Genomic DNA, 27,567 nt, shown 5'->3' on the forward strand with positions numbered 1-27,567 from the left:
TAGGCTCCCATGAGGAACATCAACGGGTGAACAGATGTGATCTTCCCCTGACTTTCTCAGCTTGCCAGCAGCTATGATAAATAGAGTGTGTTGCAAAAATTACTAGCAAACTGCCAGTCCCAACATTGAGGAAGGCCCACTTCAGGAAGCCACTCCTCCCTTTTACATTCTCTCAAATGTGATCATTTCTGATCAAGAACAGGGGGCCTGGCTTTCGCCGTGGAAGTATCTACTCTTAGAAGTCATGGCTGCAGTTAGTAGCTATAGCAGCAGGAGGGAAAGAAAGAACAGCAGAAAGTCTATGGGCCTCTCTGGACATCACACCTATGTGCTGCTCTCATTATTTGCTCTGTGAAGAGCAGGGAAGCATTGCCCAGAGGCTGTAGTTTCCCAATTCTCAGCCTGGCCAAGCCCCCTCCTCTTCACCCCAACGCGCATGCACATGCGACAGGGGCAGGTACTTACCTGCCCGATTCGTTTTGGCACCTGTGGAGGCTGGGGAAGAGCTATTGCTAGTATCACCAGCAAGGGATGTTCGACTAGAGTGAAAAGTTGGTGTTGGTCGTTTCAATTTGCTGCCTGTTGATGGAATAACCTTAAAAAAAAAAAAAAAAGTTTAAAAAGGTCATATTTACTAGGTATAATTTTTGAAATTCAATTTTAAAAGGTCTACTTAAGCCTCCTTATATCTAATCGATTGAAAAGCAAATTAAAAGTCCAGGAAAACAAAGATGTATTTTGAAAGTGTCCTAGGTCACGTATTTTAATAATTTTACCCCTTAAGAGGCTTATGTTCCAATTTAAAATTTCACAATGTCTTCTAAACTTCTAACTAGAAATTTACTGACAAATTCTATGTTACTGACAAATCTACAAGAAATGGAAAAAAAAATCCAAATAATTCCAAGTGTCAAAGTGATGAGGTTAAAAATTTGAAAGATGGGTTTCTAGCCCTAAATATTTAGTATGGAGATGCAAAGATCACTCCAACCTCTCTTACGAGATGCATGTAGGAACTTCAGTCAAGCCAAGATTTTTCTGTCTGTTTTCCTCCCTGGAAAAAATGCAGATAACCACACTCCCTCTGTTCAGCCCACCGTGAATCCTGGCCGCCTCCTCCCTGTTCCCCCCATCCTGTATCTTATCTGCACAGCCCACTCCCTTCTTTCCTTCAGGCCACGTCGCTGGAGTGGCCTATCAGAGAGGTCCTGCCTTAGTACTCAAGTACTACCTCATCTTCTCCCCTGCTTCAGGTTTTGGCACAGCGAGTGTCAGCACCCGACAGAGGCCAGCTACCCTCGTTCTGAGGTCTTGCCTGCTCAAGTGTAAGCTCTGTAAGAACAGGGACTTTGTTTTGTTCGCTGTCCCATCCTCAGCACCTAAGGGAGTGTCTGGCACAGAGGAGGGGCTCAATAAAAACTTGCTGAATGAATAAATCCTGTGTAGAAGCACTTCCTAATGGAAAAATTATTTCCGAATGGAAGGAGATACATGTTATTACTGCTACCGGGAGGAGCAACATTTCCCTTTTGAGTGTATTTTATTTTTAAATAGTAGCAGACTTAATTTGGAGAAAGAATATTTTAAGTCTGTTCTAAATACCCATATCCCAAGATGCTGTTCTAATCTTTTTTTGATATCAACTGTGTAAACTGTTTTCCAGGACCTTTAAGATGTTCATACAAATGCAAAGAGTAAAGCAACCTATTTCACTGTGTTTCCTGTACTTCTTTAATTTAGAAAGGAAAAGCAGAAGCGGCAGAAAGTGATTAACATTCACGCACAAAGCCTCCTGGCCCACACCGGAGGAAGAGCACCAGTTTCAGAAGCTACCGCTTGTGAGTGCTGCCACCGGGAGGACCACAGCCCCGAGACTCTGGGCCGGGAGTCCATGTCAGGGCGCAGCCTGTGCAACACCCACAGGTAAGGAAAGATGAAACCTCGAAATGAACAAAACAAAAGATAAAACAAAAAGGCTGGTCTATTAGAATCCTGTGGGTGTTTTGTACTTCATAATTAAAGCATTTAAAATTTTGGAACTTTTGAGACTTTCATGAAACTGGAGCCATTAAAGAAGAAGAAGAGCAAGATAAGCAGGTTGAATCTTGGGGTTTTGGTGGAAGTGGGTCCCCAGATCATGTTCTAAACCAGACAGATTTCTGAACTGGAGGTTTAGCTTGGAGCGGATGAATCCCAAAGCAGCAGCCCAGTCACACGCATTGGCTTCCTACATTTCCCGATTTCTCGGGCTGAAGCTTTGCATGATTGAAGGCAATGCTATCTTTTGAGGCACAAGAATCAGTATGTCCCAGCTGGAGCTAGAATGCATATTTTCAGACAAGCCACTGGCCCATGTTTTGTGTCTGAAATGCTGCTCTTCCAAAAATGTTATGGGCATCTTAATGGCTGCACTCCAACATGCTTAACTGCCAGGGAGTGTATCTGGATCAAGGCTTCAGACACCTGAGTGACTAGGCCAAGAAATTCAGAAGTTAAAATCGGAGCCTCAGAGCAGTGTCCACTGATACTGGGCTTGGCTGAAGTAGGCAGCACCCATGCCTCAGACCAATCTGGCGATACCAACCACCCTGGGGATGTGGCTCAGGGCAGGGGACGCCAGCCACTCTTCTGTTCTAAGCAAAGATAGAACACTGCTGAACATGCACCACAGTTGAATTTCAAGTGTTCATAACTCGTCTGTGTATCTCATGTTTGGAGACTCCAAGAGGCCTGAATTTTAGTAATATCCATAAACAACAGATCACCAGGAATGACCACTGTTTATCACCCTGGAAAACATATCGTTTTAAAGACTGTCAGCAAGTTGTTAAACAATCCGGTTTTAGGCATCTCTTATTCATCTCCAATTTTGGTGAGCCCGAGTTAGAAACCCCTGAAAAACACTTGGCTAGACGAATCAGCTGTGAGAGCAAGCATCAGAGATGGAAAAAGAGCATGGACTCGTGTCAGGAAGAGTAGCTGATCAAGGTCCGGGCATTAGCGAGGGCCTCGTCTTGACTGTGCCCTTAGTCAGCAAAACCATACTCTACCTCGGGGCTGGGCAGCTGGAAGTCAGGATAATGGCTGTCCCTGACAGGGGTGCCCGCTTTACTGTTTACCAACCAGGGTTTGTCATAACAGCGAGAGGACTGAAGTGGAGTCTGCGAAACGGAAATCCAAAGGGAAGGATGGGAACAATTGAAAATGGAACAGAAAGGAAGCAAACTGGGAACACGAAAAAATAAATAGAAGACACTGAATTTTAAAGAAACAGAAAACAAAACAAAACGTGCATCAGTTCAACAGGATACAAGGGACCAGGCAGAAAGGCAACAGCATTCCTCATAAGTAACTCATCAAAACCAACAAAGTGTATCCGTTAGCTTCAGCTGCACAGATAACGCCTGGATTTCCAAAATTAGTAACTCTGGATGTGAAATAGTGGAAAAAAAGGGTTTCTGACTTAACGACCTGAGTTCATATTTTAATAAATGTCTTAAAGGTCCTGTTTTCTAATGGGGCCTAGAAAGGCTGGTCTAAGTAAAGCTTGGTCTGTAGGTCCTCACGTTCCTCTCCTCGCTGGAGGTGTTCAGAGGCTATGCTCAACAACAACCATCTGAAAATACAGGAATGAGGAAGAAGGCCACGAAGAGAGGTCGGTGCGTACCTTGGTTCCACTGGCTGGGGTGGCTGGAGACGACGGCATGGACGTACAGCTGTGGTTGCTCTGACTAGCACTGGAGCTGGAGCGGGTAGGGGAAGCAGCCCGGGAAGATGGTTTGGACCTTCGACCCCGCGATCGGAAAGGAGTCATTCCCTGGGATGCTCCCTCAGGTAGGATGAATTTCTCTCTAAGTTCGATATTGGTTCTACCTCGTGCTAAACAAGAACAAACACACAACATGCAATGTCAGTTAATCTTTAAAAAAAAAACAAAAAAAAAAGCGTATCTTCGATGGTCACACAGCTGCTTGACCCCATGATAACAGCTGGATAGGTTTAGTGCCATCTGTGGATTCTGTTGAAGTCGAGGTAAATTCATGATGTCAGTCTGTCATGACTCTTACCCATGGCTGACAAGGAACTCATCGGCCCCTTGGTTTGCCATGATAAAGAACTTTATATACAGAATGCCCTCCCACCATCCACTGGGGTAAGCACACCGTAACCAGTCACAGAAAGCCGATGCAGCAGTGCACAAACTTCTCACCGTAAATCAAAACCCCTCTTTTCTCTCTCATAGTACATGTGTACTTTTTGCTCAGGTTTTGCAGGATACATGGTAACTAATTAGTGGAGAAAAACAGATCACCAAAATCAACATTATCCAGACTCTTCTTTCTATTTGAGTTCAGTTCACAATAATCCTAAGGGAAGGGGTCCAGGAGCTCAGTATAGTCAAAAGATCAGAATAAAATCATTGAGAAGTAAACATGTGGGAGGAGAGAGAGAAAGATCAAGACCATGCACAAACCTTGCCAGTGAGAAACGGTTAAGTCAAAAACTGAAAGCAACAAGACGCTGAAGGGACAATGGAAAGTGGGAGGAATGTTGGGGTGGAAGCAATCTGGAAACTGCTCTGAAGGCAATAGGTGTTGTCCCATGGCTTTCTGGAGCTGGGAGACCAGAACTTAAAATCTGGATTTGGTCAGAAGATTCTAAGGATGGCCAGCATAAATGTTATATGTGAAAGACACTACAAATTTAAAAGAAACCATTCCTCTGGAATATGTCCTTAGATTACCTCTCACCAAAAGGTGTTCTTCTGCAATAAGTTCCTACCTCCTCATCCATCCTACATTGTTTACTTTTTAGACCATGCTAGATAGACCTGAACATGCAGGATTGCTGGTGAAACTTGGGAAAAGGGAATCATTATATACAAAATGTTTGTCATCCTTTTCTATGTAAGATTTTTCTTGCTCTGGCGAAGAACCACGACTTCAGCAGGTCTGGGGTTTCTGTGCCTACCCCCGCTTCTGCCCAACCCTGCATGTCCTCAAGGGAGCTAGCTGAGTACTCTTGGTAGACTCAGATTTTAAATCAGGTTGCACAGGTGTCCGTCCACGCAGTGTTGTTCCAAATTCCTAAATCAAATTCTTCTCAGTATACTATGCTGACATAACATACCCAAGGATCAGGTTAAAAGGGCTGATGTGGATATCACAACCTGAGTGACAATCCAGGCTCAGCTACCAACCAGGTCTTCCTGCTCCGGGCCTCAGTTTCCTCAGGCTGATCCCAAATGATATAGTCTGTGAACGCTAAGCTGTTTCCTTCCTCCTCAGGCCCCAACAGAGTGCACCCCTCAAGGCTCATTCCTTGGCCCTGGATTCTCTACTCATCCAGTTTCTGGACGTCAGTGCTTTCTTCTGTGTCTACACTAATGATACTCCAAGAGAATTTCCTTCAGCCCTAACACAGGTACTTTCAGTAATACTTTCCGTCACTAGTAACTGTGGATTCAGGACTTACGTGTTGTGTTTGCTAACGTGTCCAGGCTAACAGTGGGCACACAGGAAAAGCGCTAAGTTAACAGTGATGAATGGAAATCATGGCTCAGCTGAGAACTGCCTGTGACCCTGAGCCATACAAAACTTCAGACATGTGGTTTAAACCTAGTAAACATTTAACAGTTTACCTCTGCACCAACTCTCCCAAACAACAACAGAGTGATACAAGAGGAAGACTCTGAAATGCCATCTCAGATGAGGGCCACGGCATTTAAAATGACATACTGACATCACGTTCCCCATGTACTGCACCATTTATAGTGTGATCACGTGCAGTAGGGCACCTGTCAGTCACAGACAAAGGAACTAAAGCACTCACAGAGGCGGAGGTTGAGGTCGAGGAGAACCAAGGACGGGCTGGGACTGGAAGTGACAGCTCCCACCTGGGCTCTCTATCCCAGCCCCAGCTCTTCTTAGTCTCACCTACACCACCAGTTCTCTGCCCATTCCCCACCCTACTCAGGCTCCCATCCCCACTACACTACCTAAATCACTCTGGCAAGTTCTTACTGGTAACTTTGAACTGTACAAAGGTTGAAATATATGGAAAAGTACAAAGAGTAAAAATTCCTTAATCTGACAACCTAAGGGACATACGATGCTGTGACAAACTACTTGTAAAAGGTTTTTATGCAGGGGATCCCTGGGTGGCTCAGCGGTTTAGCACCTGCCTTTGGCCCAGGGCGCGATCCTGGAGTCCTGGGATCGAGTCCCACATCGGGCTCCTGGCATGGAGCCTGCTTCTCCCTCCTCCTGTGTCTCTGCCTCTCAATCTCTCTCTCTCTGTGTCTATCATAAATAAATAAATAAATAAATCTTAAAAAAAAAAAAGGTTTTTATGCATATCAGCGATGATTTCCTTAAAATAAATTTCTGTAAGTGGATTTTCTGGGAAAAAAGGATGCACACAAGATGTCTGATATTTATCAACTGATCCCCCAAATTTTATACCAATGAACAGTGTCCAAAATAACGTAGTATACTGAATTTACTTCACTTTTGCTAATGCTCTCTGTATTATTAAGAGTATGTGTGCACATACTTATATGTACAGGTAAAAATCTAGTGATTTGACAAGTAAATATACCTCTCTGCTGCTGTAATTTGCACATGGGGGCATAACTGTTCTCTTCTTGAAACACTCTCTTCCCTGGACTCCCAGGACACCTGGTTTCCTGCTTCTCCTCCTTCCTGCCCATTCTTAGACATTGATGTTCCTCTGTCTGCAGTCCTGTTCTTTTAGACTTTGAACCATGTGGTGATAAGTTCACCCATCTGACTTCATTGCTGTCATACAGTCATGCCTGATTCCAAATGTATCCCCCCTGTAGACCCGTGCCTACATGTCAGAATCTTATAACCAACGACTGATTAGACATGATCAGAGCCAGAAACTGGGAAATCAACACAGGTCCCTTCCTCCCGATAACAGGAGTTCTAGAGTTAGAGTTTTTTCTACCGATTGTATCTTCTAAAGCTTCTCGAACCCTCAGTGTATTTCTACACCTCCTGTACCCCCTTACCCTTATGTGATTCATGGAGCATCTCCTCCACCCTGGATGGCTGTAACAGGCTTCTAACTGGTCTCATTTCTCATCCCATCCCCAAAAATGGAATTTTTTTTAAAAGATTTTATTTATTTATTCATGAGAGACATAGAGAGGCAGAGACACAGGCAAAGGGAAAAGCAGGCTCCATGCAGGGAGCCCGATGTGGGACTTGATCCTGGGACTCCAGGATCATGCCCTGGGCCGAAGGCAGGTGCCAAACCGCTGAGCCACCCAGGGATCCCCCAAAATGGAATTTCTAAATAAAAACCTGAGAACTCTGAATGGCCCCAAATCCTGCCATCGTTTTCCACTTTTTATAGCAGTTTCCCAAACTAAGGTTTCTGAGGGGGTTCCTACATAAAGAGTTCTTTTTGTAGAAACACTTTCCCCTTTTGGGAGAGCCCCAATGCAATCAGCATTTTGTAAGCTCTGGGACATCCTACAGTAAAGAAACCTTAACCCAGTGTCTTTCAAAAGCATTTGGCCATGATTTTTTGAGAATCACATCTTAGAGGCCAGGCTCTGAAGGCAACCATTTCAGTTTTTCAACACCAGAGGCCACCATTTTCTAAGGGACTCAGGTTGGCCACAGTGATGTTGGCTGGAACAGGACACCTAGTTACAACTGAGTTCTAAGCCACTGTTTAATGGGCACAGAGTTTCTATTTTACAAGATGAAAAGAGCTCCGTGGATGTGTGATGGTAGCACAACCACTTAAATGAACACTTCCAAAATGGTTAAGATGGTAACTTTTATGTGTATTTTACCATAAGAAAAAAGAAAAAGAATCAGTTCTCAGCCAGATAGTCTTTCAAATCTTCATAAATGGAAGTTTTCTAGATCTTCACTTATTTGGGAAAACTAATTTGTCTAACGCTCAAAAACTACGCTCAGGTAAAGGTAGACCTATTCCTTAGGCATTATTTTCATCAACATCCAAAACATCATGATCTTCTTTGCCATGGATGGATTCATAAACTGAAATCTCCAATTTTGGCAGTGTCACGAACCTACTGAGTTGAATATTTTCACTTTACGCATGTGGCTAGAGCAATGTGCAGTTTGAGCTACCTCTCACCTTTTTAAATAGCCATGTGGAAGGAGGCAACAAATGATTGTGCATGTCAGATTATACTGTCATTGATTATGTTCTCTGTGGTCCAGAGAGCCAAGGAAATGCAATATAAACGAATACAGAATCTACCCCAAGTGGTGCTTCTAGAAGCCACATGAATCGTCTCAGAATCCTAGATAGCTTCAGGGAACCTTTCTTTTTGTGATGTTCACGCCCTCCCCAGTCACTTCTTAGCTCTGCCCCAGCCCTTAAAGGTTCAACTCCTAGCACAACTTACTTGATTAGAAATACTCATCCTGTCACTGGTAGAGGTATGATATCTAAGACTGCTGGGAAGTACTGGACTTTGCCATTAGGGCAATCAAGAGGATTGCTGAGTGCTAGGAGGGCACAGAGGCAAGCCTTACCTTGTTTGCTCCCAGGGCTGCCGGAAAGGCTACTATGTTCCATAGAAAATAGGTTACTAGATGGCCCTCCCAAACTTTCTGGGGGTTCCAGTTTTTAGCTTTTAACATAAGGACAAAGCAAGCAGTGTTCCCCTTGGCCATCAGCATAAAGTTACTGTAAATAGAGCAAGTACAGCAGGCAGCAAACAGGCATCCAGATTCCAAAATGTCACATGCAGTATCTCTTCTGTTTATTTGTTTAGTCCAATCATACAGGACAGAAAAAAATAAAACCTTACTAATAAATTTGCAAAGAAATAATGTTGTTTTACTGAGTTATGGTTAAAATCTTATCTATTGTTCCTGTTTCTGATGTAAAACAGTAGAAGAAGACTTATATCAAGGAAATTAGTTTGCAATACAGTAACTTCTAAAACTGATTAAACCCTTTCAAGTTTTGATCAGAACAGGTGCTTTTAAAATTTACTATTATAAACTAATGAAAATTACTCTTGTGTACTGGAGTAAATGCAGAATGACATTCAAAATAGAAGCTATTCATGAGCAGATCTGAATTCATATGCGAACCGCACCCTTTAGCTCTAAACACTTCAAAATAGGACTATAAATCACTTCCAAAGAAGTTATATAACTGTACTGTAAACATTTCTGCTAGGTTTATAAATATGCCTTACCAACTTAATTATGGTGGCTGAACCAGCAGTCCACACACAGAAAGGGGTGTGGCACATATGTCAGCCTCAGAGACACATGGCACCTTGATCAGGAGCACATACTTTAGAGCCACACTGTCTTGGATTGGAATCCTATCTCTGCTATTTATGAGTTGTCTGTCTCAGGTAGGTAGTTGAACTTTTCTATGCTTTATCTCCTATTCTGTAAAATGGAGGCAATGCCAGAATCTATACCTCGCAGAAGTGTAAATGTGTTCTTATTCATAAATTGCTTGTAACAGCCTGTGATGCCTAAAAAGCTATCTAAGTATTTGCTAAATACATAGAAACTCTGACGAATTCCACCAGTATGGTTCCAACAGAAGCGTTCTATGCTGTCACCTGTAATAGAAAAGCTATGGCCTGGCTATTTCAAAGCATTCATAAAGGCAGCAGATCCCACAGAGCCAAGAGGTGCTACAGGTGAAGAAGCAAAGCCATTCTCAACAGGCTGGGGTGTGGGTAAGGGGGACAAAGCTTAAAAGCCAACCTATGGGAGACTGACTGGAAATCGAAGAGCTGGAATCAGAGCGCTTTATTTTACTCCCAGGATGGTGAACTAGAATAAAAAAAAAAAAAGAAAGAAACACAAAGAAACAGACAGCAGGAAACGCAGAAACTGGTCAAGAAAGACAAACTGGCAGACAGTGGGGGAACCTCCTATGAACCCACATGCAGCTTGGCTAACAGGAAAAAGGAAAGGACGCAGTCGAAGAGGATTTAGCCACCAGAACTTGACCACCTTGCCTTGCAGCAGCCCTCACATACCTGTAGCTGTAGTTGCCAGTCTTCATATTCAATTCCCTCTCTTCTTCTGCCTTTGGGCTGGCATGCCTGCCCTTTTATGTTTAGCACCATCTTGCTTCGGTGATCAACTATCTTAGAAGCGTCTGGGCTCACTGCTAGATATTCTTTATCCCCTCTCCCAGCCAAGGGAGATCCCCCCCCACCGTCCTTCCCTGCATGGGACGGGCCCAACACCCTCCCCGAGTTTCTGACATAGGAGTTACAAGCAGAGGGACACTGTGTTCCTGGAGCACACTAACCAGGAACCTCAAAGGCTTCATTAGGCTCCTTTCCAGGCTATTGTTAACTGAACACCTTTCAACCTGAAACATTTGAAGACACCAATACATCCTAACTCTTGTTACTATATCCCTCTAAACCTGTCTCCCTCTACAGCATCAAGCTCTCCTGCTTTCTCTTCCTGGTCGACTCAGGGACCCCCAAGTTCTAATCTGTGCTGGCAGAGCACTATCTAGGCAGCTTAACACAATAAAACCCAAACGGAGCCACTACTGACACTTTGTGAAAGCATGAAAGGTCAGTGGCAAGGGCGCAATTCATGCTCAGGAAGGTTCCTTACCTCGGCAGGGGTCATTTTTCACTAAAAATTCATCCAGGGCCATCCATCCTCCACCAACTCGGACCATCACGGTGCTGCGCAGGATGCGGACCAGCCGCAGCTGCTGGGAGTCCCCGAACTGCGGGTCCAAGGGAGAGTGATGAGCAAGTGTGCCTTAAGGCAGGCCAAGGCCTTCTTCCCAGAGCAGACTGTATTCAGACAAGACAAATGACATCTGACAGTTTGGGAAGAATTTTAACTCCCCAACTTATACATTTTTTCAAAAAAGAATTTAAAATATGTAAAAGCTGGGATATTGAGGTAAAGACCAGTGTCAATAGTCTTTCCACTGGGACAAAATTAACTTTTGGTGGTCACGCCCCTGCCCCTGCACCAAAGTGGGGAGGGCAGAGGACAAATGTTAGCTCACCTTAATTCTTTTAAATATTCTGCCCAAATTAAAACCTAGTAGTACAATTGTTACATTAGCTTTCATAAAAGGTAGATGTGAACTTCTGAATACAGTGTGCTCAAAAGGTAAATGGAGAACAGCAAATACTATTTCAAGTCTTAAACCCTTGCAAGCATCATTATTATTAAAAGCTTAGAAGGAAATTTGATTTTCCACACAAGGTTTTCAGAAATAAGCCCTTGGTATTCTCTAATTGTGATGTCACCAAGCAGAAAAGTTTCTTCAGCTGAGCAAATGACTATGGCATTTAGACTAAAATTTAGTTGAAAAAATTAAAATTTAATCTACAATGCTGATTATAAATAGTATTCAACAATCATTTTGGGATATTAAGACAAGCATGACTTTCTGATATTTATTTTTTCCTTTTTCCTTAACATCCCTACTTCTCAGCCCTGTTCACATCTGGAGTTTCCTATTGCGTAAATTACCCTCCCTAAAATAAGGTCAAGAGGCAACAAAAGGGAATCATGTGGAGATCCCAGAATACAAAATCAAACATTTGGTTGGAAAAGTAGCATTCCTAAAATTATTTAATTCAAGGAGAATATTGCAGTTGGGGAGGAGTAAATGGACTTAGTAGTTCATTAAGATTTCTAAAGTTATAAAGGAGAACCATAACTTTGAAACAAGGCACAAAAATTGAAAATGCCAGAAAAGATATTTAAGAAGGACACATAACCAACTCCCTCAAAATTAGTGTGTCTATGGTTAATTCTCTGTATTACCCTGCATTGGCTCAAGTGCACTATTTATATAGGCAGCAAGGTGACTGAAAATAACACCAGCCCCCTCCCCCAATCCTTTACTTAGAAAATGAAAATAGTCCTACATCTCTTATCTCCCACTGCTGTTAAGATTTTATACAGGGTGATCACAGCAACAGCATGGTGTAGTATGAAGAGCACTGGAGTGGGTGCCCAGAGATGTGAGGGAATAAACGTCCTGTCCCGGGAAGGAAGCTGCCCCTTTGGCCCCTCAGGGCCCCTCCAAGAACAGTGACGGCCTGAGTCACTAGCCAGGGTTCTCTCTGGATCAGTGAGAAGAGGGAGGAAATAAGGGCCTCTACATCCTCCCCAGTGCATCAGGACACGACTCCAAGAAGTACTTTACCCTTATGTTACTGTGTCCTGTAGTTTATGTCAGCTTTTAGGATTACTCCACTTAACTCATTCTTTTTTTCTCCTTAACTTCTTACTAAGGCTCTTTCTGAAGGATTCTAACTTGTTTCTGCTGTAGGGAAAAGGAGGTGTAAGCCAAGCCAGCAGCCAGAGTGACGAATGGGAGAAGGGGCCACGGCAGCTCTAATACTAGAGAGGGACTGTGCAAATCCGACAGAGGTGGGCCATCAGTGAGGCACTGACCCCAGAAATGTCTTGGGGGACCAGGGACTTTGGTTTCCTTAACTGGAAATTCCCTTATGGTGTCCAGGGCTCTGACGCTAGTGTCAGCATGGGCGCCTTCAGGTCTCAGGTGCCCCGTGCACAAAATGGACTTCATGATTCTGTTCCAACATTGGAACTAACTCGTCTGGCCCTCTGCCAGTCAGTGGAGTGGCGGACGAGGATGCAGGTGCCACTTCAGAGGACCCCTGGGCCCCACATGCAGTTATTAGGAAACAGGCACAGCTTTGAGGTATGCCTTGGCATACTGATGCAATGATATTTTAAACCAGTTTGGCTGTTCTTGTCTTTTGTCTTTTTCTATCCTCTGTTCTGCCCACTGGCCCAGAATATTACTAGAGTGAAGGATTATTGAAGTGCCTGGAACTTAACATTGATTGAGGGCCTCAAATCAACTGTTAATGTTTCTGATTTCACATCCCAAGACAGACTTTACCCATGCAACTTCCTTCCATTTGAAGACACAGGACCCCAGAGCCCTCAAAAAGATCTATTAGGTTAGAATTACCAAGTGGAGTCAAAAGCATTCAATCTCTTCTTGTAAGTCTAATTTGATCCCTTAGATTTTTGGCTGGCTGGACATAATCAGCAAACTTCAGGCTATGACCAAATCATGATTATTACATTGTGGTTCTGAGGCACCTTATAATTATAAAATATGATATAAATACAAGTACATGAGGTATTTGAACAGATTGAGTACTTAAGTACCTCACAAGACTTTTTGATTTCGTGTATGCTATAGAATTCATGTTAACTGTCAAAAGACTCGTGTATAAATCAGAACTGTGCTGTTGGTATTCTGACTTCTAGCACAGAAGTAAGAGACCAGGTTCTTTTTAGAAGTGGGATGGATTGATACCATTAACTTCAAAGTCCCCCAAAGGGAGATTGTCTTCAGCCAATCTAAGTTCAAATAGAAAATTTCATCTTTTTAAAAACACACATACACACTCTTCTATCCCGCTGCTGCTGCTGTGACAGCTTTACAAGATTAGCTCTGTTAGTAGTTTCTCCACTTGGTAAGACAACCAGATGTGACCCAGGCATGCTTCAGATTGTGTCCTCTCCCCACAGCAAAGAACAGGCAGCATGAGCTACACAGACCATTTCCACCAAGAAGGATATTGCAAGGCACACTGTACCTGATTGCCGAGGAAGAACTACAAACAAAAAGAGTAAAGGACGAAGGAAATGGAAGAAAAAAAAAACAGAGAACATTTTGTCAAATTAACACTAAGGAATGAAAATCATGCAATCACGTTACCAGTCTTCAAGCATATTCTTCGAGAGCTCCTGCCACAGGGGTGTGGTTTTACAAATTAATAAGACCTAACTCTTCCACTCTACCGATTGCTTTTGTTAATTCATTTCTCTCGCAATTTAAAAAACACACACACACAAACAAGAAAATAAAAAGCAACAAGCAAGCACAAGATTGCTTAGTTTTATTAACTAAATGCCCTGGGCTGGATCCAAGGCAGACTCACCCAACACTCCCCAGCTATGAGCAGGCCAGGGTGGTTTTGGTGTACTTTGAAGACATTTTGATGTACTAATGGAACCTGGATTTTCCTGTTTCTAACTTGTACAACTTCCTTGTACAATCTGAGCTCTCTTTACCAATCCTAGGTTTTCCTTAGGACTTTAGAGAATCCAGATACACTGCTGAATATTTTTTGAAGTGCTGTTTCAGATTCCTTCTATGCCTTAACCTTAGTCTTAAAAGAAGCTAAAACACAGCATAATTCGTGGTTGAATTATGTCCATAGCATAGCTTTCCAGGGAAGACTACTGAGCCTGGTGTCCCCTTGGTGCATCTTGGCTGTTTGTAGCTCAGCTCAGAGCAGACAGGGTATCCCTTGGGACCTTGACAGAGTTCCTCCAGCCCTCTCTGCCCTGGGAGCCACTCAGGCTCACAATGACCAGCACTCTGGGAGGTATGGGTTCGTTTTCAGATAATTGGCACAGTTGTCACCATTTCCCTAAAGACTTTGGTCAGCAAAAGAGAGGACTTTGAAATGTCTCCAATATTGGAACTCAAGGACAAGCTACTACTAGCTAAATATGGCACTATTTTTCAGATGGAACTATGTAGGGCACTAAGCTTAGCCTAACAGGACACCTGACATTTGGAATCTACAGACATGAGGGCCAGACAGTGACTACATCTTAAGTTCCACTGGCTCTGGTCTGCTCCTCCAAGCACTGGTAGTGGGAAGGTGGGATCATCTGGTCTGCTGTGTATCAGGTTGCTTTCACCTATAAGGGCCACATAGGAAGAACCACCACCATCACCACCCCAAAGGACCGGTTTTCTCTTCCTTACCCGGTATTTATTCTCTCCAATCTGCTCCACCTGAAACCTTTTTGCACATTTGCACTGAGCCACTTGTCTTGTGACCTATTGGTTGTAAACAACAAAAAAGAAAAGTGTGAAGGATAAAACAAGATTTTCTCTTCAGAGAAACAAAAATTTTTACATGTAAGCAGAAAGCTATTCATTACATCTCTTTGAAGTATATTAGGCTTTTGATATGTGCATTTATTCTTTACTCCAAATTAATACATTACACATTTACTTCCAAGTTCCTTCAGAGAAATGTGCTATTATGCATCAAAATAAAATCAAATAAAGCAAATTATGAATAGACTTATAAATTTCAACCCAGGAACCTTTGCGTCTCCAGAAGTCAGTCTGGGGTGTTCCGGGCCGTACCCAAGACATACCCTGCTAATCTCTCCCTTTATAGGATCAACAGATCCTGGGATCTCCAAGTGTTACTAATGAATTTGCTATTTTCAAGGTGATGGGTGCAATTTCCAGTGTGAAAAAGTCCTTAACTAGGCAGAAAGCTTGGTTGGTACACACACCAACTCAAGCAGTACTTCACATTTTACCCCTTAAATGCTGATGTGGGATGCCCAGGATTGAGAGAAGAGTCCTTTCTAAGTAACATGGTGCCTATGAACCAGGATGAGTGTGGTTTGTGAACTCTGGAGGAACCATATAGATGTGACTCATTTGAGTAAGAAGTCATCTAGACTGAGAGAGAGAGCTCAACAGTCAGAGATCTTCTGCGGTGTCATCCTCCAAGTAGGGATCCCCAAATGGGACTCCAGATAATACTCTTCTAACAGATAAGTCATGGTGCTGATACGGCCACTACGCCCAACCACTACAGTCAAAAGTATGCTCAAAAAACAGTAATTTCAAAAAACAAAACAAAACAAAACAAAACAGTAATTTCCCATACCTCATCTTCAATTTTATCTGCGTCGGTTGTTGGGCGATAAGCATCCTTGTTGGGATGGAGAGCAGCCACGAATTCATAGTAATCAATGTAGCCATCTCCATCTCGGTCAAAAATGTCAGCGACAGCAGTCATCTCCAACTTGGTGGTAGGGAATTCTGGAGAAAAGTAATTGTATTTGGAACATTAACTAAAGGGCTTACTTGGGTTGTTGGAGGGTATACAAAAACTTCTTGAAAGTAGAAATATCTATATCTTGCTTTTTTTCTGAAAAGTAATACATGCCTGTTTAGAAGACGTAATGTTATAAAGATTTTTTTTTTTTTAATACCCAAAGATACAGTACCTAAAGACCACTCACTGTTAAGTTTTTTGGTGTTTTTGCTTTAGACTCCCTCCTTCCCCATGCAATTAAAAATAAATAAATAAATAAACAAACAAGCAAACAAACAAATAAATAAATAAATAAATAAAACAGTATTTCAGATATACCAAAAGATGTAAAATTACAACTACCCATAGACCTACCATCCACCCTAAGCATGTACTTATCCACTCTATTGCTGGATACTTCGATGATTTCAGAATAGTGACAATGTGGAGTGGTTGCAGTTTTCCCTATGTTTAGATAATTGCCTTAACAATTAAGGTTAAAGGTTCTTAACAAACTGCTTCCCAAAGGAATTGTGAATATTTACAGCAGCCTGGATGATTTATTAAAATGTAGATCAGATCTCTCAGGTGAAAACCTCTGGTGGTCTCCTATTGTCCCACTGCCTCTAGAATAAGAGGTCAGATATGCTAACTCTCCTAGGCCCTGCCAGAACTGGCTGCTGCTGATCCTTCCAACTTCACCTCTCACCACTCCCCCAGGTCATGATGCCCCAACCATCTTCAATTCCTAGAACATGCCAAGCCCGTGCCCACCTAAGTGCTTTGTACCTGCTATTCCCTTGGCCTCTAACTCTTCCCTCAAATATCAGCTCTGCAGACAGGCCTTCCCTGGCCACTCATGTAAAGCAGCACAGCTGTGAGATGTGCTTTGTGATCCTGGCAATTCACTTAACTACTTTATGCCTCAATTATTTTTCCTGCTAAAAATAAATGAGATCATGTATTTTTTAAGCTGCTATACAGATGTCAGAAACTATTATGAAAACTTTATTTTTTTAAACATTTTACTTAGAACTTCATCATTCATAAAGTTTGGTTCCTTAATCTATACTTCAAACATGTTTTACTTGCCAAAGACCTGTTTTGCTTAATTCCCAGCAAAATGAGGTTCTTCTTTCCATCAAAATGATGGACCAATTTTAGTAATAAGCAATTACATTACTTCTCCTTTAAGACTATTGCTTTGGGGGATCCCTGGGTGGCTCAGCGGTTTCGCGCCTGCCTTTGGCCCAGGGCGCGATCCTGGAGTCCCGGGATCGAGTCCCGCATCGGGCTCCTGGCATGGAGCCTGCTTCTCCCTCTGCCTGTGTCTCTGCCTCTCTATGTCTCTCATAAATAAATAAAAAATAAATCCTAAAAAAAAAAAAAAAAGAAGAAGAAGAAAAGACTATTGCTTTGATTTCAGAAAGACTATTTAACCAAAATATCATGGGCTTCCACCAAGTGCAAGGAATCTAGGTGTGATCCATGTTTGGAACTATGAGTGAACTCACTGGATGCCAGAATGCCATCAATAAATTCCTGACGCGTTATCTTCCCATCCTGGTCCTTGTCAATTCGCCGGAAGAAATCCATCACCCGAGATTTTTTGTGATTCATCCATCGCATATACTTTTTCCTCCAGACATCAAAATCAAAGTTGGCAAATTCCTTCAACTAGACAGAAATCGTAGGTGTCAACAAGACTTATTGTTTTGGCCCTCAAGTGTGCCCAGAGCATACCAAAACTTTCAGACATTCAGTAAAGCCATGCAGGCCTTCTGGAGGGCACCAACAATGATATCCATGTGTTGCCTCTTTGGTGAAGGCACAATCTGGATCCTTCACTTAAAGCCGTGATTATTTACATGAGCTGTGGTGTAATGAAGCAGTGAGAGAAGCAGTAACTGAACGACCACCATGGAAAATACGGAGCACGCAGAACAAGAATGGGTAGAGCCAGCCTTGCTTTCCCTTTGCACTTTTTCAAAGGACCACCTTCTTAGACGTAAGGGAATGGATTCTATCCCAGAAGAGAAGTCCTGAGCACTCCTCACTGATGTGATTTTGAAAAGAACTATGATCACACAGGCCTGTGTTGGAAGGCTCATGTTTCCCATCATTTTCTGAGATGAGATAACTTGAGTTCTGGCTGGAAGCATTAAGGATCCAACCCTGCACGCAAGCATGTTTCTTTGGAATGGCACCAGAGGGGGCAAAGTGCCCATCTGACTTGCATGTGAAGTATGTGACTCTGGCAGACAACAGCAGGCCTGTGCAGTGGGCAAGGCGATGTTTAGCCACTTGGACTATGTTAGTGAGAGAGACTCAGGATGACTGAGATAGCGTAGCAGTTTTCCCCCTGGTCTTTCAAACTCCAAAGTTGGAAGGAATAGGGAAAAAAAAGAAAAAGCCAAAACCCAAAAATGCTTAAAACTCAACTGACCTACAGAGATAACAACAAAAAACACAGAACACTCACTTCCGGGCATAGCTGCTTTGATACGCACAAATGAAAAAAATATAAAAGGTATTAGAGGTTTGTTTTAGAAACTAGGAAGGGTAGTACTATATTTTTTAGGTTGGTTAATGATACTTCAAAGTAGAATTTGATTTCATTCTTAGTAAAAACTAGCGGAATACCAAGGCCATAAATATTACATAATTATTTCATAATTGTGTAGCTTATATCTTTACATAGAGGGCCCAATAATGGCCATTACTATGATTAGCTATGTGCTTGGGAGGTAACTTTGCCAAGTCATGCTCTGGACTTTTGACCACAGCCAGGTGCTAAGGAGGGTCGGGTCACAGGCCAGACCCTCAAATACACTGGCTGGTTGTCTGCTTGCTTTCCACAACTAGGTGCTATGGCCTACCCTGTTGTAAGTGGTCTCCTTGCCCTTGTGCTTTTCTCCTAGGGGGCCTGAGGGATAAAGTACTGGCTCACCCTGGTCTGTTTCTACTTCTAGAGAAGTAGGTCAAGACGCACAGGTCATAATAAGAGGGCCTCACCTCTTCGAGTCGATCCAAGGCGTCATTCAGCTTCCGCTGTCGCTCCAGTGCTAACAGCCACACCTGCTGCCAGCGGGCAGAGAGCTGGTTGATCCGTGGGTTTTTTGCTTCGGACTGTGAAAGGATTGGCATAGGAGGTGGTGTGGGCTGACTCAAGGACTTCCCTAAAAAGAAAAATAACTACGAGATTAGAAAAGCTGGTTTTGTCACTTCACAAAGAGAAAGTGCCATAGTGTTAACTCAGGACACCTTTAAAATGGTATCCAAGCAGTAAATGTGAAAAGAAACATGGGATGTGATAATATTTAGGTATTCAGCATACTAATGTCAAAATACTGCTCCTCCTCCCAGCCAACTGGTATTCATCTCTTATCTTCAATTCATTTTGTCCTTAGCAAACTGAGGAAATGTCAACTCAACCAGAACAGCAATGGCTCTACAAGAGCTGATTTAATGTCATAATTAAATCAGTGCAAACCAAATGTAAACAGCTAGCTGATGACCAAAACAATAGAAAGGCCACTGCAAAACAATCTGCTTGACCACTTCAAAATTTTATGCAAGCCCAAGAAAATGGAATATAGTTTTACTATGTGTCCGTGTAATAAAAGTGAGTTTAAAAAAAATATTTTAGTTCAAATCCAATATAGTTTTTGAAAACCGAAAAGAAGGTTTTTGTTTTGAAGTAGGGTCCACAACCAACACGGGGCTTGAATTTACAACTCTGAGATTAAGGGCTGCAAGCTCTACTGACTGAGCCAGCCAGGCACCCCCAAAAGAAGTTTTTTGACAGGGATTTGGAAAGTGCTCATCTTCAAATAACAGGAATGAAACACCCTAACACAGGAGGCTAGAAACATACTGCTGCCACTGCGAGATTTCTCGATGAAAGGTGTGTGAGCAGGCTCTATATTTTTCCTTTTGTATGTCTTCGTGACCCGGTCTACGTCAGGCTGTTTGCGAGTCATCTCCTCCATAAATGTCTGCCAAACACAAACAACAGGGAACAGAGTTAAGTGTTTTCTTGGACTAAGAATCAGGCAACTTCTTACAAAGCCCAAGCTCATGACAGAACAGATGCCTTTGAACACTGTCTCACACCTTTTAAGAAAAACAGTTAAGCAAGGCACTTCATCAGGTGTTAGAAACCTGAAGGGATCAAACAGGGCTTCTGATTCCAAGGAGCTCACAGCTGAGTGAGGAAAACCAGGAAGTCAGTGCAATGAATGCCACCCAGGATTCCAAAGGCAGACCAGGGTTCCAAGGACAGCTGCCTGGAGACTGGGGCCTGAGTGGAGTAGTGAAGGAGGAAGAACTGGACCAAAGACTGGGTGGGAGGCAGTCCCAGGAGAAGGCATGGCACAGAGATCCAGGGAGCTTGACAGTGTAGTGAGCTAGGGCTCTGGGGATTGCTGGCCGAGCCCAAGATGCAATTCGAAGAGCAGCAGGAGGGGTAGGTAGGAGAAAGATCCATTAAGGCTTTGTGTTAGGCTAAGGTATTGGGATTTTATTTGGAGAGCAATGGTGGGCAACTGAACGATTTTGATCCAGAGAAGAGACCTGATAAGATCCTTATTTTAGAGCTATGGTTCTGGCTTCAGTGTAGAAGGAAGAACATAGTGGGGGATGAGTCAGGAAACCACTGCAGTAACTGAGGCAAAACATGGGGAAGGCCTGAGCCAGGGCAGGAGAGACAGAACCAAGAGGTATCCTGGAAGTAGGACAGCTAGAACCCGGAGGTTGGTTAGACATAGGGGGCATAGGAAAGGCAGGCATCCCAGATGCATCACACATTCCAGGCAGCAGGCCTGGAAGGGAGGGTGGGGTCGGCACAGATAAAGTGGAGTTTCTGTGCTGCCTCTGATTTGCCATAGGTCTAGACTTCAGGGAGACAGTGCTACTGAAAGAGATGTGAAAATTTTGGATTCTAGGTGGTGGCTGAAGTTGTTGGACTAGGTAAGACATCAGCACTGTGAGAAGAGGGTCAAGAATGCAATTTCAGGGACGCCTGGGTGGCTCAACGATTGAGTGGCTGCCTTTGGCTCAGGTCCTGATTCCGGGATCCTTGGATCGAGTCCCACATCGGGCTCCCTGCGAGTCCCACATTACTGTCTCTGTGTGTCTCTCATGAATAAATAAAATTAAAAAAAAAAAAAAGAATGCAATTTCAGCAAACACAACACTAACAAGTGGAGAGAGGAAGAGGAATCAGCTAAGACTGAGAAGGAACAATCAGAGAGGTGGGAGAAAAACAAGACGAAAGGACAGAAGTCAAAAGAAGAGTTTTCAGAAGGAAGAGGCAACTCTGTTACATGTCAAATAAGACAAAGACTGGAAGCATGGGCTGGATTTAGCCAGTGGGATGTGACTGGGACAGTATTAGTGGTCTGATGGGGATGGGAGCCAAACCACAGGGGCCTGGGGAGGGAGTGGGAAACAAGGAGAAAAGACGGGGGAGGGTGCGGGAGACGGACAACAGACTTGTTTGAAAGAAGAGGAAGGGAACAATGAGGGTAACTGGTAGGGAACACAGAGTGGAAAGGACACGTCTAGAAGACTTGGAAGAGTGAGCAAACAGAATGGGACAGCTTGAAGACACAGGAAACGAGGGGATCACCGAAAGGAGAGGGGTGGCCTTGAATAAGAAGATAATCTCTCAGTCAGGAGAGAAGGTTTCAATGCAGGCAACCTTGACTGGAAGTACAGGGGGTTCTCAATGGTGAGGCTGATTATCTACAGTCACTAAAGACTGTACGCCCGCAGTATAACTAAGCAAGATCCATGCTTGCATTCAGTGTAATGATCATGGTTAAAAACCATCTTTGAAAAAAACAAACCATCTTTGCTTCCCAAGGAGACATTATGGAGACAGCTCAACTGAGCTTTCCTTCATTCTGCTTAGCTTGATGTGCTATCTCGGCTCATCTCTGGGCTCATGCAAGAGATCTTTCTGCACCCAGGTGTGAAACCTTGGCGCAGAGGAATAGGATGTGGCAGGCAGACTTCCAAGATGGCCCACAGGATTCCCACTGCTGGTGTCCATGCTCTGTATAATCCCTTCCCTTGAGGGTGGGTCACACCCGTGGAAAGAAGGGGAGACTCACTCCCTTGATTGTATTTTACCGTATAAGATCTGAGCAAACTGGAAAGCCTCTCCTGCTGGTGCTGAAGACTGACGTTGCCACACTGTGAGTGTGCTGGGTGGCTGAGACCTGAGGTGGCCTCTTGGAGCTAACAGACTCCTGGGTGATGGCCAGCAAGAAAACAGAGCCCCAGGTCCCACAACCACAAGGAGTCAGATTCTCCCAACAACCTGAGAGAGCCTGGGTGAGATCTGCAGCACCTTGATTTTGGCCCAGTAAGACTAAGGGGAGAAGCCAGCTGACTCGTGCCCAGACACCTGCCCCACGAAAACAGCTTGTTTTCAGCTGCTAAGTCTGTGTGCATAAACATAAGCAGCCATTAAAAACCAAAAATACACAGGGCAAAGGAAACGGGCTCCAGAGCCACGCAGGGAACACCTGCAGCCACACGACACAGCTAGGCTACCTGATGCTCGGCAATAAGGGCTTTCACTCGGTCAATGTTCTGAGGGATCGGCTCCTGGTCCCGCTGAATGAGGGTGGTCTCAGCCCACTGGATCCATGCCAGAAGTTCTTCCAAGAGCTCAGCATTAGCCACCAGTTCTGACAGGGCTGTTTCGAGACGCTGCTGGTGCTGCTGAGCCCAGGTCAGGACCTGGGGAGACAGAAACCATCGCCTCTCTCAGTTGAGCACCTCCTTTGTCTCCAAAGTCCATTTTGTCGTCTGATCCTACTAATGGCCTTTAGGAGGAAGACCACTCAAGAGGCCTCACTTTTACTCCAGTGACAGAGCTGGAATCAGCACCCCCTGGAGGCAAATCTAGAACGTACATCCTATTAAACACAGGACTTCTCTGGAAGGAGGGAAAAATATAGAACGGAGTCCGCTGGACTTTATCAATTACCACATCACTATGCCAGCAGTATTCTTCCAGACTGCAGCTCATTGCCAAGAAAACAGTCATTACTAAAACACTACCTTAATTCTTATTGAGACATTCATAGTGAGTGAGATTCCTTATGGGGGGGGGGGAGCAGGGGCGGTGGGTGGAGAAAGCTCAGTAGCATTTTCTTCCTATAAACTCACTGTATGGGGTGTGTGCCACCTTCCTCTCAAACCGGGAACTCACCTCCTCAAACCGAGCCCGGATGATGGTGATCCAGTGCTTGATGGTGGTGATGCAATCGGGGTGGCAGACAGCCAGGATGGCCTCTCCCATTGCTACCGCTGTGCTAACATCCGCTCGCTTTTCTTCCACTTTCTTCATGAACTCCTAAACAAAAAAGGTTTGAAAACAAAAACTGAGGAAACCTACTCAGCAGCACTGTTAGTTTACACTGTGGGGAGGGGGAATGGAGAAGATTTCTATGTATTTTTTTTTCCTCTGTGTGTGTTCACACAGGCCCCTACAAGCCTGCATCCTGGTGTCTCTGGTACTTTCTTTCCAGTTCTAAAAGATGTCAGAAGTATAGGGTTACACAAAATGGACTGTTTCTGCTACAGATGACAAGGATGAGGGGCACTCCCTTTCCAGGCTGGGCATGATCCTCGTCCTAATATCTGGGTTCATTTCTCTCTTTAAGAAATCCTGTTTTAATTCACTTCCATGTGAATAAACAAACAATATTGTCTTGGACAAATGACAACTATAAAATACTAAATATTTTAAAAATACCAGCAACAGGGATCCCTGGGTGGCGCAGCGGTTTGGCGCCTGCCTTTGGCCCAGGGCGCGATCCTGGAGACCCGGGATCGAATCCCACATCGGGCTTCCGGTGCATGGAGCCTGCTTCTCCCTCTGCCTATGTCTCTGCCTCTCTCTCTTTCTCTCTCTGTGACTATCATAAATAAATAAAAATTAAAAAAAAAAAAATACCAGCAACAGAATACCAAATGACAAAATCAAGATTAAAATCTCTTGGTGGGTAACACAAAAATTAAAAAAGGAAATATTTCCCATCTTATTAGGACAGATTGTGGCCTCAGATACTGCATCCTATGCTGCAGCTTGGTAGGAGGCTCAGGGCCCGAAGCTGGTAACATAAGGAAAGCCAAACCAAGCCGCGTGTGCGGGTGATGGTTCTAGAGTCCACATTGTTCTTTATATGATACCATGCTGTTTCACTTGTTTACAACCAACATGCGTTACTTTTGGAAAAAGTAGGAATGACTTTCATTCTTGCTAAACCAGTAAAAGCTGGGCCCATTCCAGTTCCAGTCTTTTACATATAAAGTCGGAAATTCCCAAGCAAAAGCTGCTCTCCTTTAGAGCTGGGCAGGCAGCCCTCACCCTGTGGTGGCGTGGGTTATTGCACACTGGGGCTGGATTACCTTATGGGTGTCAATGAGAGACTGTAAGGCCTCCGTGTCATCGGGAAGTGCTCCCCGAAAGCGGAGCGTTTGCTCTGCTTCAGAGAGCCACTCCAATAGCATGTGGACGGTATCCCGAAACTCTTCCGCCTGCAAGAACCAAGCAGAGCAGATTGAACCTCTCTGCAGCCAAGGCCCTGAGCACTGGGGTGCACCACGGAAAGGGCTGCACCTGAACTCAGTGCATCACAAGTGCTGATGATCCTATCAAGGCCCCATAAAAGTTATCTTTCACTTGTGGACGTTTGAAAACCAATTGAATTCAGTTTTTTCTCTAATACAAATGAACATTAAAATCTTGTAGAACTTTCAGAATATCAATGTTTGACCTTATGTTCATTTTGAGACTGGTTGGAACTGATCCTGATAAAGAAACAAGAATGAATCTGCTCAGATCCTCCCCCACAGGTTGCCCCCACAAAAGTCTCTGACCTGTTTTAAGGCCTGCTCCAGTCGGCTTTGTTTGGAGACAGAGAGTTTACACACAGTGTCCCAGCGAGTGCTCAGTTCCTGGAGCTGTCCTTTCACCCACGTGGTGTCATCGCGACTGTTCTCAATCAGCTCTCGGCCTGACCGCTTCAGTACCTGAACGGTGCCTGTTCGCTTTCCCAGTTCCTTCTGGAAAACCTAGAACAGAAAAACAGAGAAATTAGTTTGCTTCCTGAACCCAGGAAGCAAAACCCGAGAGAAAAGTCATTGCTTAGTTGCGCTCTCCTCAGTAAGTTCCAGTCACATGTCTTTTATGCAGAGGGAGGCAGGACAATGTTTAAGAAAGAACCACCAGGGGATCCCTGGGTGGCGCAGCGGTTTGGCGCCTGCCTTTGGCCCAGGGCGCGATCCTGGAGACCCGGGATCGAATCCCACGTCGGGCTCCCGGTGCATGGAGCCTGCTTCTCCCTCTGCCTGTGTCTCTGCCTCCCTCCCTCTCTCTCTCTGTGTGACTATCAGAAAAAAAAAAAAAATTATTAAAAAAAAAAAGAAAAGAAAAGAAAGAACCACCAGAAGAAGTGGCTCTAAAGATGAGTGGCATGGCCTTGGGTAAGTTGCTTAGCTGGAGTCCCCGTTTCCTAACATAAAATATGAATGATGTTAGAACAGAATCTCCAGAATTGTGGAAGTAAGAACATATCGGCCATGTGCATAAGAGTTTGATGTAATTTCAAGTAAAGCTGAATGCTTTTGCTAAAACAAGAGGACCTTAAGGAGGTGAACATGACAGGTGTAGGTTATACATTGATATTATTGTGAATGGTGCTGGGCTTGCTTGGGTCAAAAGCAGCTAAAGAATAGAACTCATTTTCATTTTAGGAGTCAGTGGAAATGGGTATCTTGAGGTGCTCCTGAATTTAAATTCATTGTGTGACTCAACGGACAGAACAAACAGAAAGGGGGGAACCCCAAGATAAAATATACACATTGCCAAATCTGAATCAAAGGAATTTGGTCAAATCTTGGTGGCAGACACGGAACCCCAGTAACAGTTTAAGCACACAGAGCAAGGAGTGGTCTCTCTGGTCTGATGAGCAGACACAGGCTCATTCAGATTTCCTGGATGGTGAGCACAAGCAGAAGGCCGGCAGAGGCAGGGGACCGACCCAATGGCTCTGCCTCCATGCAGCGTAGCTCCTGCCCCTCACCTTATGGGCGTCCATGAGGTTCATGACAAGGTCGAGGTCCCCATGCACGGGCTGGTCCTCGGCCAGCTGCGGCTCCACCTTGTACAGCCAGTCGACCAAGGCTTGCAAAGCATCCATGAACTGGCCCGAAAACAGCAGGGCCTCCTCCAACTTGTGCTGCCTGAGAAAAGCACACAAACCTCACTGTGTTTAGAGATCCCTTTTCTTTGGCTGGCTCACAATTCTGACTGCTGAATGGAATACTGCTAGAACTCTACAGACAGAGGGCCCTCCATGCCAGACTGGTTTAAGATAGAGTAAAAAGTAACTAAGAGACATGCTTAGACATTTTTTTGTTTGTTTGTTTTTTTGCTTAGACATTTTTAATCAAATCTCTCTAGAATGGAGTAAGTGTAGCATAGGAGATAGGTACAGCTGCCCTCCTAGCACCCTAAGAGTCCGCATGGATACACCCTAATGATCCAAGGTCTGTGTTAATCACCTTATACCACTCAGGTAGAGGATGATGGTTTTGGTCATGGTCTCAGTCAGGAGTTCAACTCCTAGCTCTATGCCAGTTGCATGATCCTGGGCTTTCTCTTTACCTCTTGGAACCTCAGTCACTTCATCCAAAAAATAGAAGTACAAATAATACAAAGATATCGTAATTCTTAGCATAGCAGAATGGGTACAAGTGGAAAAAAGAACAACTTATAGACCAAATCGAACAGCTTCAAATCCCAGGATCATTTTTCTGGAAAATGGAATAACAGTATTTCCCCTCAGTGGTTGTTACAAGGATTAAATGACTAGTAGCCTCTGTCTGGCACATGCTCAGTAGTAACCACCCAGTAAAGGTCAGGCATTATGACAGTTATATGAGGTGATGTGTGCGGAGGTTTTGCTCGCTGACACAGAGTGAGAGTGCTCATGGAGACGGCTTTAGGATCACAAACTGGTCACTGACAAATATTTGGAGTTACTAAACTTCTGTGGCTGTGTGGTTGAGTTTATGGGCCTCTCTCTGATACAGTAAGATTGAAGCTTAAAATGAGAATTTTAATATTTTACTATTCAACTTATTTCATAACTCTGATTCAATGAACTAGAAGTATCGAGATGCTATAAAACCTGTTATTGGTGCATTACCTTTATTGCCATTTTATGGAATCTAATATTGGTCTTCGTCAATTTGGGGATGATACACGAAGCAAATATTCATACTCACCTCTCCACAGACTTGCCACAAACAGTATCCCATTTATCTCTGACTTCTCCTAGTAAATTGTCAAGTTTCTGAGTGTCATCAGGAAGCAAAGTCTTCTCTTTCAGGGCCCTGCCAGTTCGAATTGTGGTATCATACACAGGTTGTTTACCGCCAAGAGTTTTCTGAAACTCCTGTTTCCAAAAGGGAAAGAAAAAACTGATGCTAAAAGTCAGATGACATTTTGATTTGGAACAAAGAAAAATTTTCAGTATTTGGGTTGGGAATCAGAGTATGAAAGTCACTACCTCTTGAACTAACAATAGCTTATCCTTAAGAAATTTCTAAATTTTTGTTTATACCACACACAGTAGGGCATGGCAATTTCTAAA

The 27,567-nt window shown here is 43.8% G+C and overlaps 1 protein-coding gene across 12 annotated transcripts in view; it reads right to left on the reverse strand.

The window, feature by feature from the left end:
• The window catches only part of MACF1 (microtubule actin crosslinking factor 1), a 341,269-nt gene that overhangs the window by 1,838 nt on the left and 311,864 nt on the right, over nucleotides 1-27,567 (reverse strand). For 5 of the 12 annotated variants that reach the window (XM_038557825.1, XM_038557817.1, XM_038557823.1 and 2 more), the window contains 17 exons: nucleotides 27,200-27,369; nucleotides 25,993-26,152; nucleotides 24,788-24,982; nucleotides 24,317-24,445; nucleotides 23,115-23,258; nucleotides 22,451-22,639; nucleotides 19,764-19,884; nucleotides 18,902-19,065; nucleotides 17,401-17,563; nucleotides 15,737-15,891; nucleotides 14,809-14,883; nucleotides 13,625-13,642; nucleotides 10,626-10,743; nucleotides 9,750-9,818; nucleotides 3,668-3,879; nucleotides 3,051-3,161; nucleotides 466-595 (listed from right to left, as the gene is read on the reverse strand). In XM_038557825.1, coding sequence (XP_038413753.1) covers nucleotides 466-595; nucleotides 3,051-3,161; nucleotides 3,668-3,879; nucleotides 9,750-9,818; nucleotides 10,626-10,743; nucleotides 13,625-13,642; nucleotides 14,809-14,883; nucleotides 15,737-15,891; nucleotides 17,401-17,563; nucleotides 18,902-19,065; nucleotides 19,764-19,884; nucleotides 22,451-22,639; nucleotides 23,115-23,258; nucleotides 24,317-24,445; nucleotides 24,788-24,982; nucleotides 25,993-26,152; nucleotides 27,200-27,369 — 2,323 coding nt within the window. The remainder of the gene's footprint in view (nucleotides 1-465; nucleotides 596-3,050; nucleotides 3,162-3,667; nucleotides 3,880-9,749; nucleotides 9,819-10,625; nucleotides 10,744-13,624; nucleotides 13,643-14,808; nucleotides 14,884-15,736; nucleotides 15,892-17,400; nucleotides 17,564-18,901; nucleotides 19,066-19,763; nucleotides 19,885-22,450; nucleotides 22,640-23,114; nucleotides 23,259-24,316; nucleotides 24,446-24,787; nucleotides 24,983-25,992; nucleotides 26,153-27,199; nucleotides 27,370-27,567) is intronic. The other 7 variants (XM_038557821.1, XM_038557820.1, XM_038557819.1 and 4 more) reach the window with 4 other exon arrangements.

This window comes from Canis lupus, chromosome 15, assembly GCF_011100685.1.
Source record: "Canis lupus familiaris isolate Mischka breed German Shepherd chromosome 15, alternate assembly UU_Cfam_GSD_1.0, whole genome shotgun sequence".
Classification (NCBI taxonomy): Eukaryota; Metazoa; Chordata; class Mammalia; order Carnivora; family Canidae; genus Canis; species Canis lupus.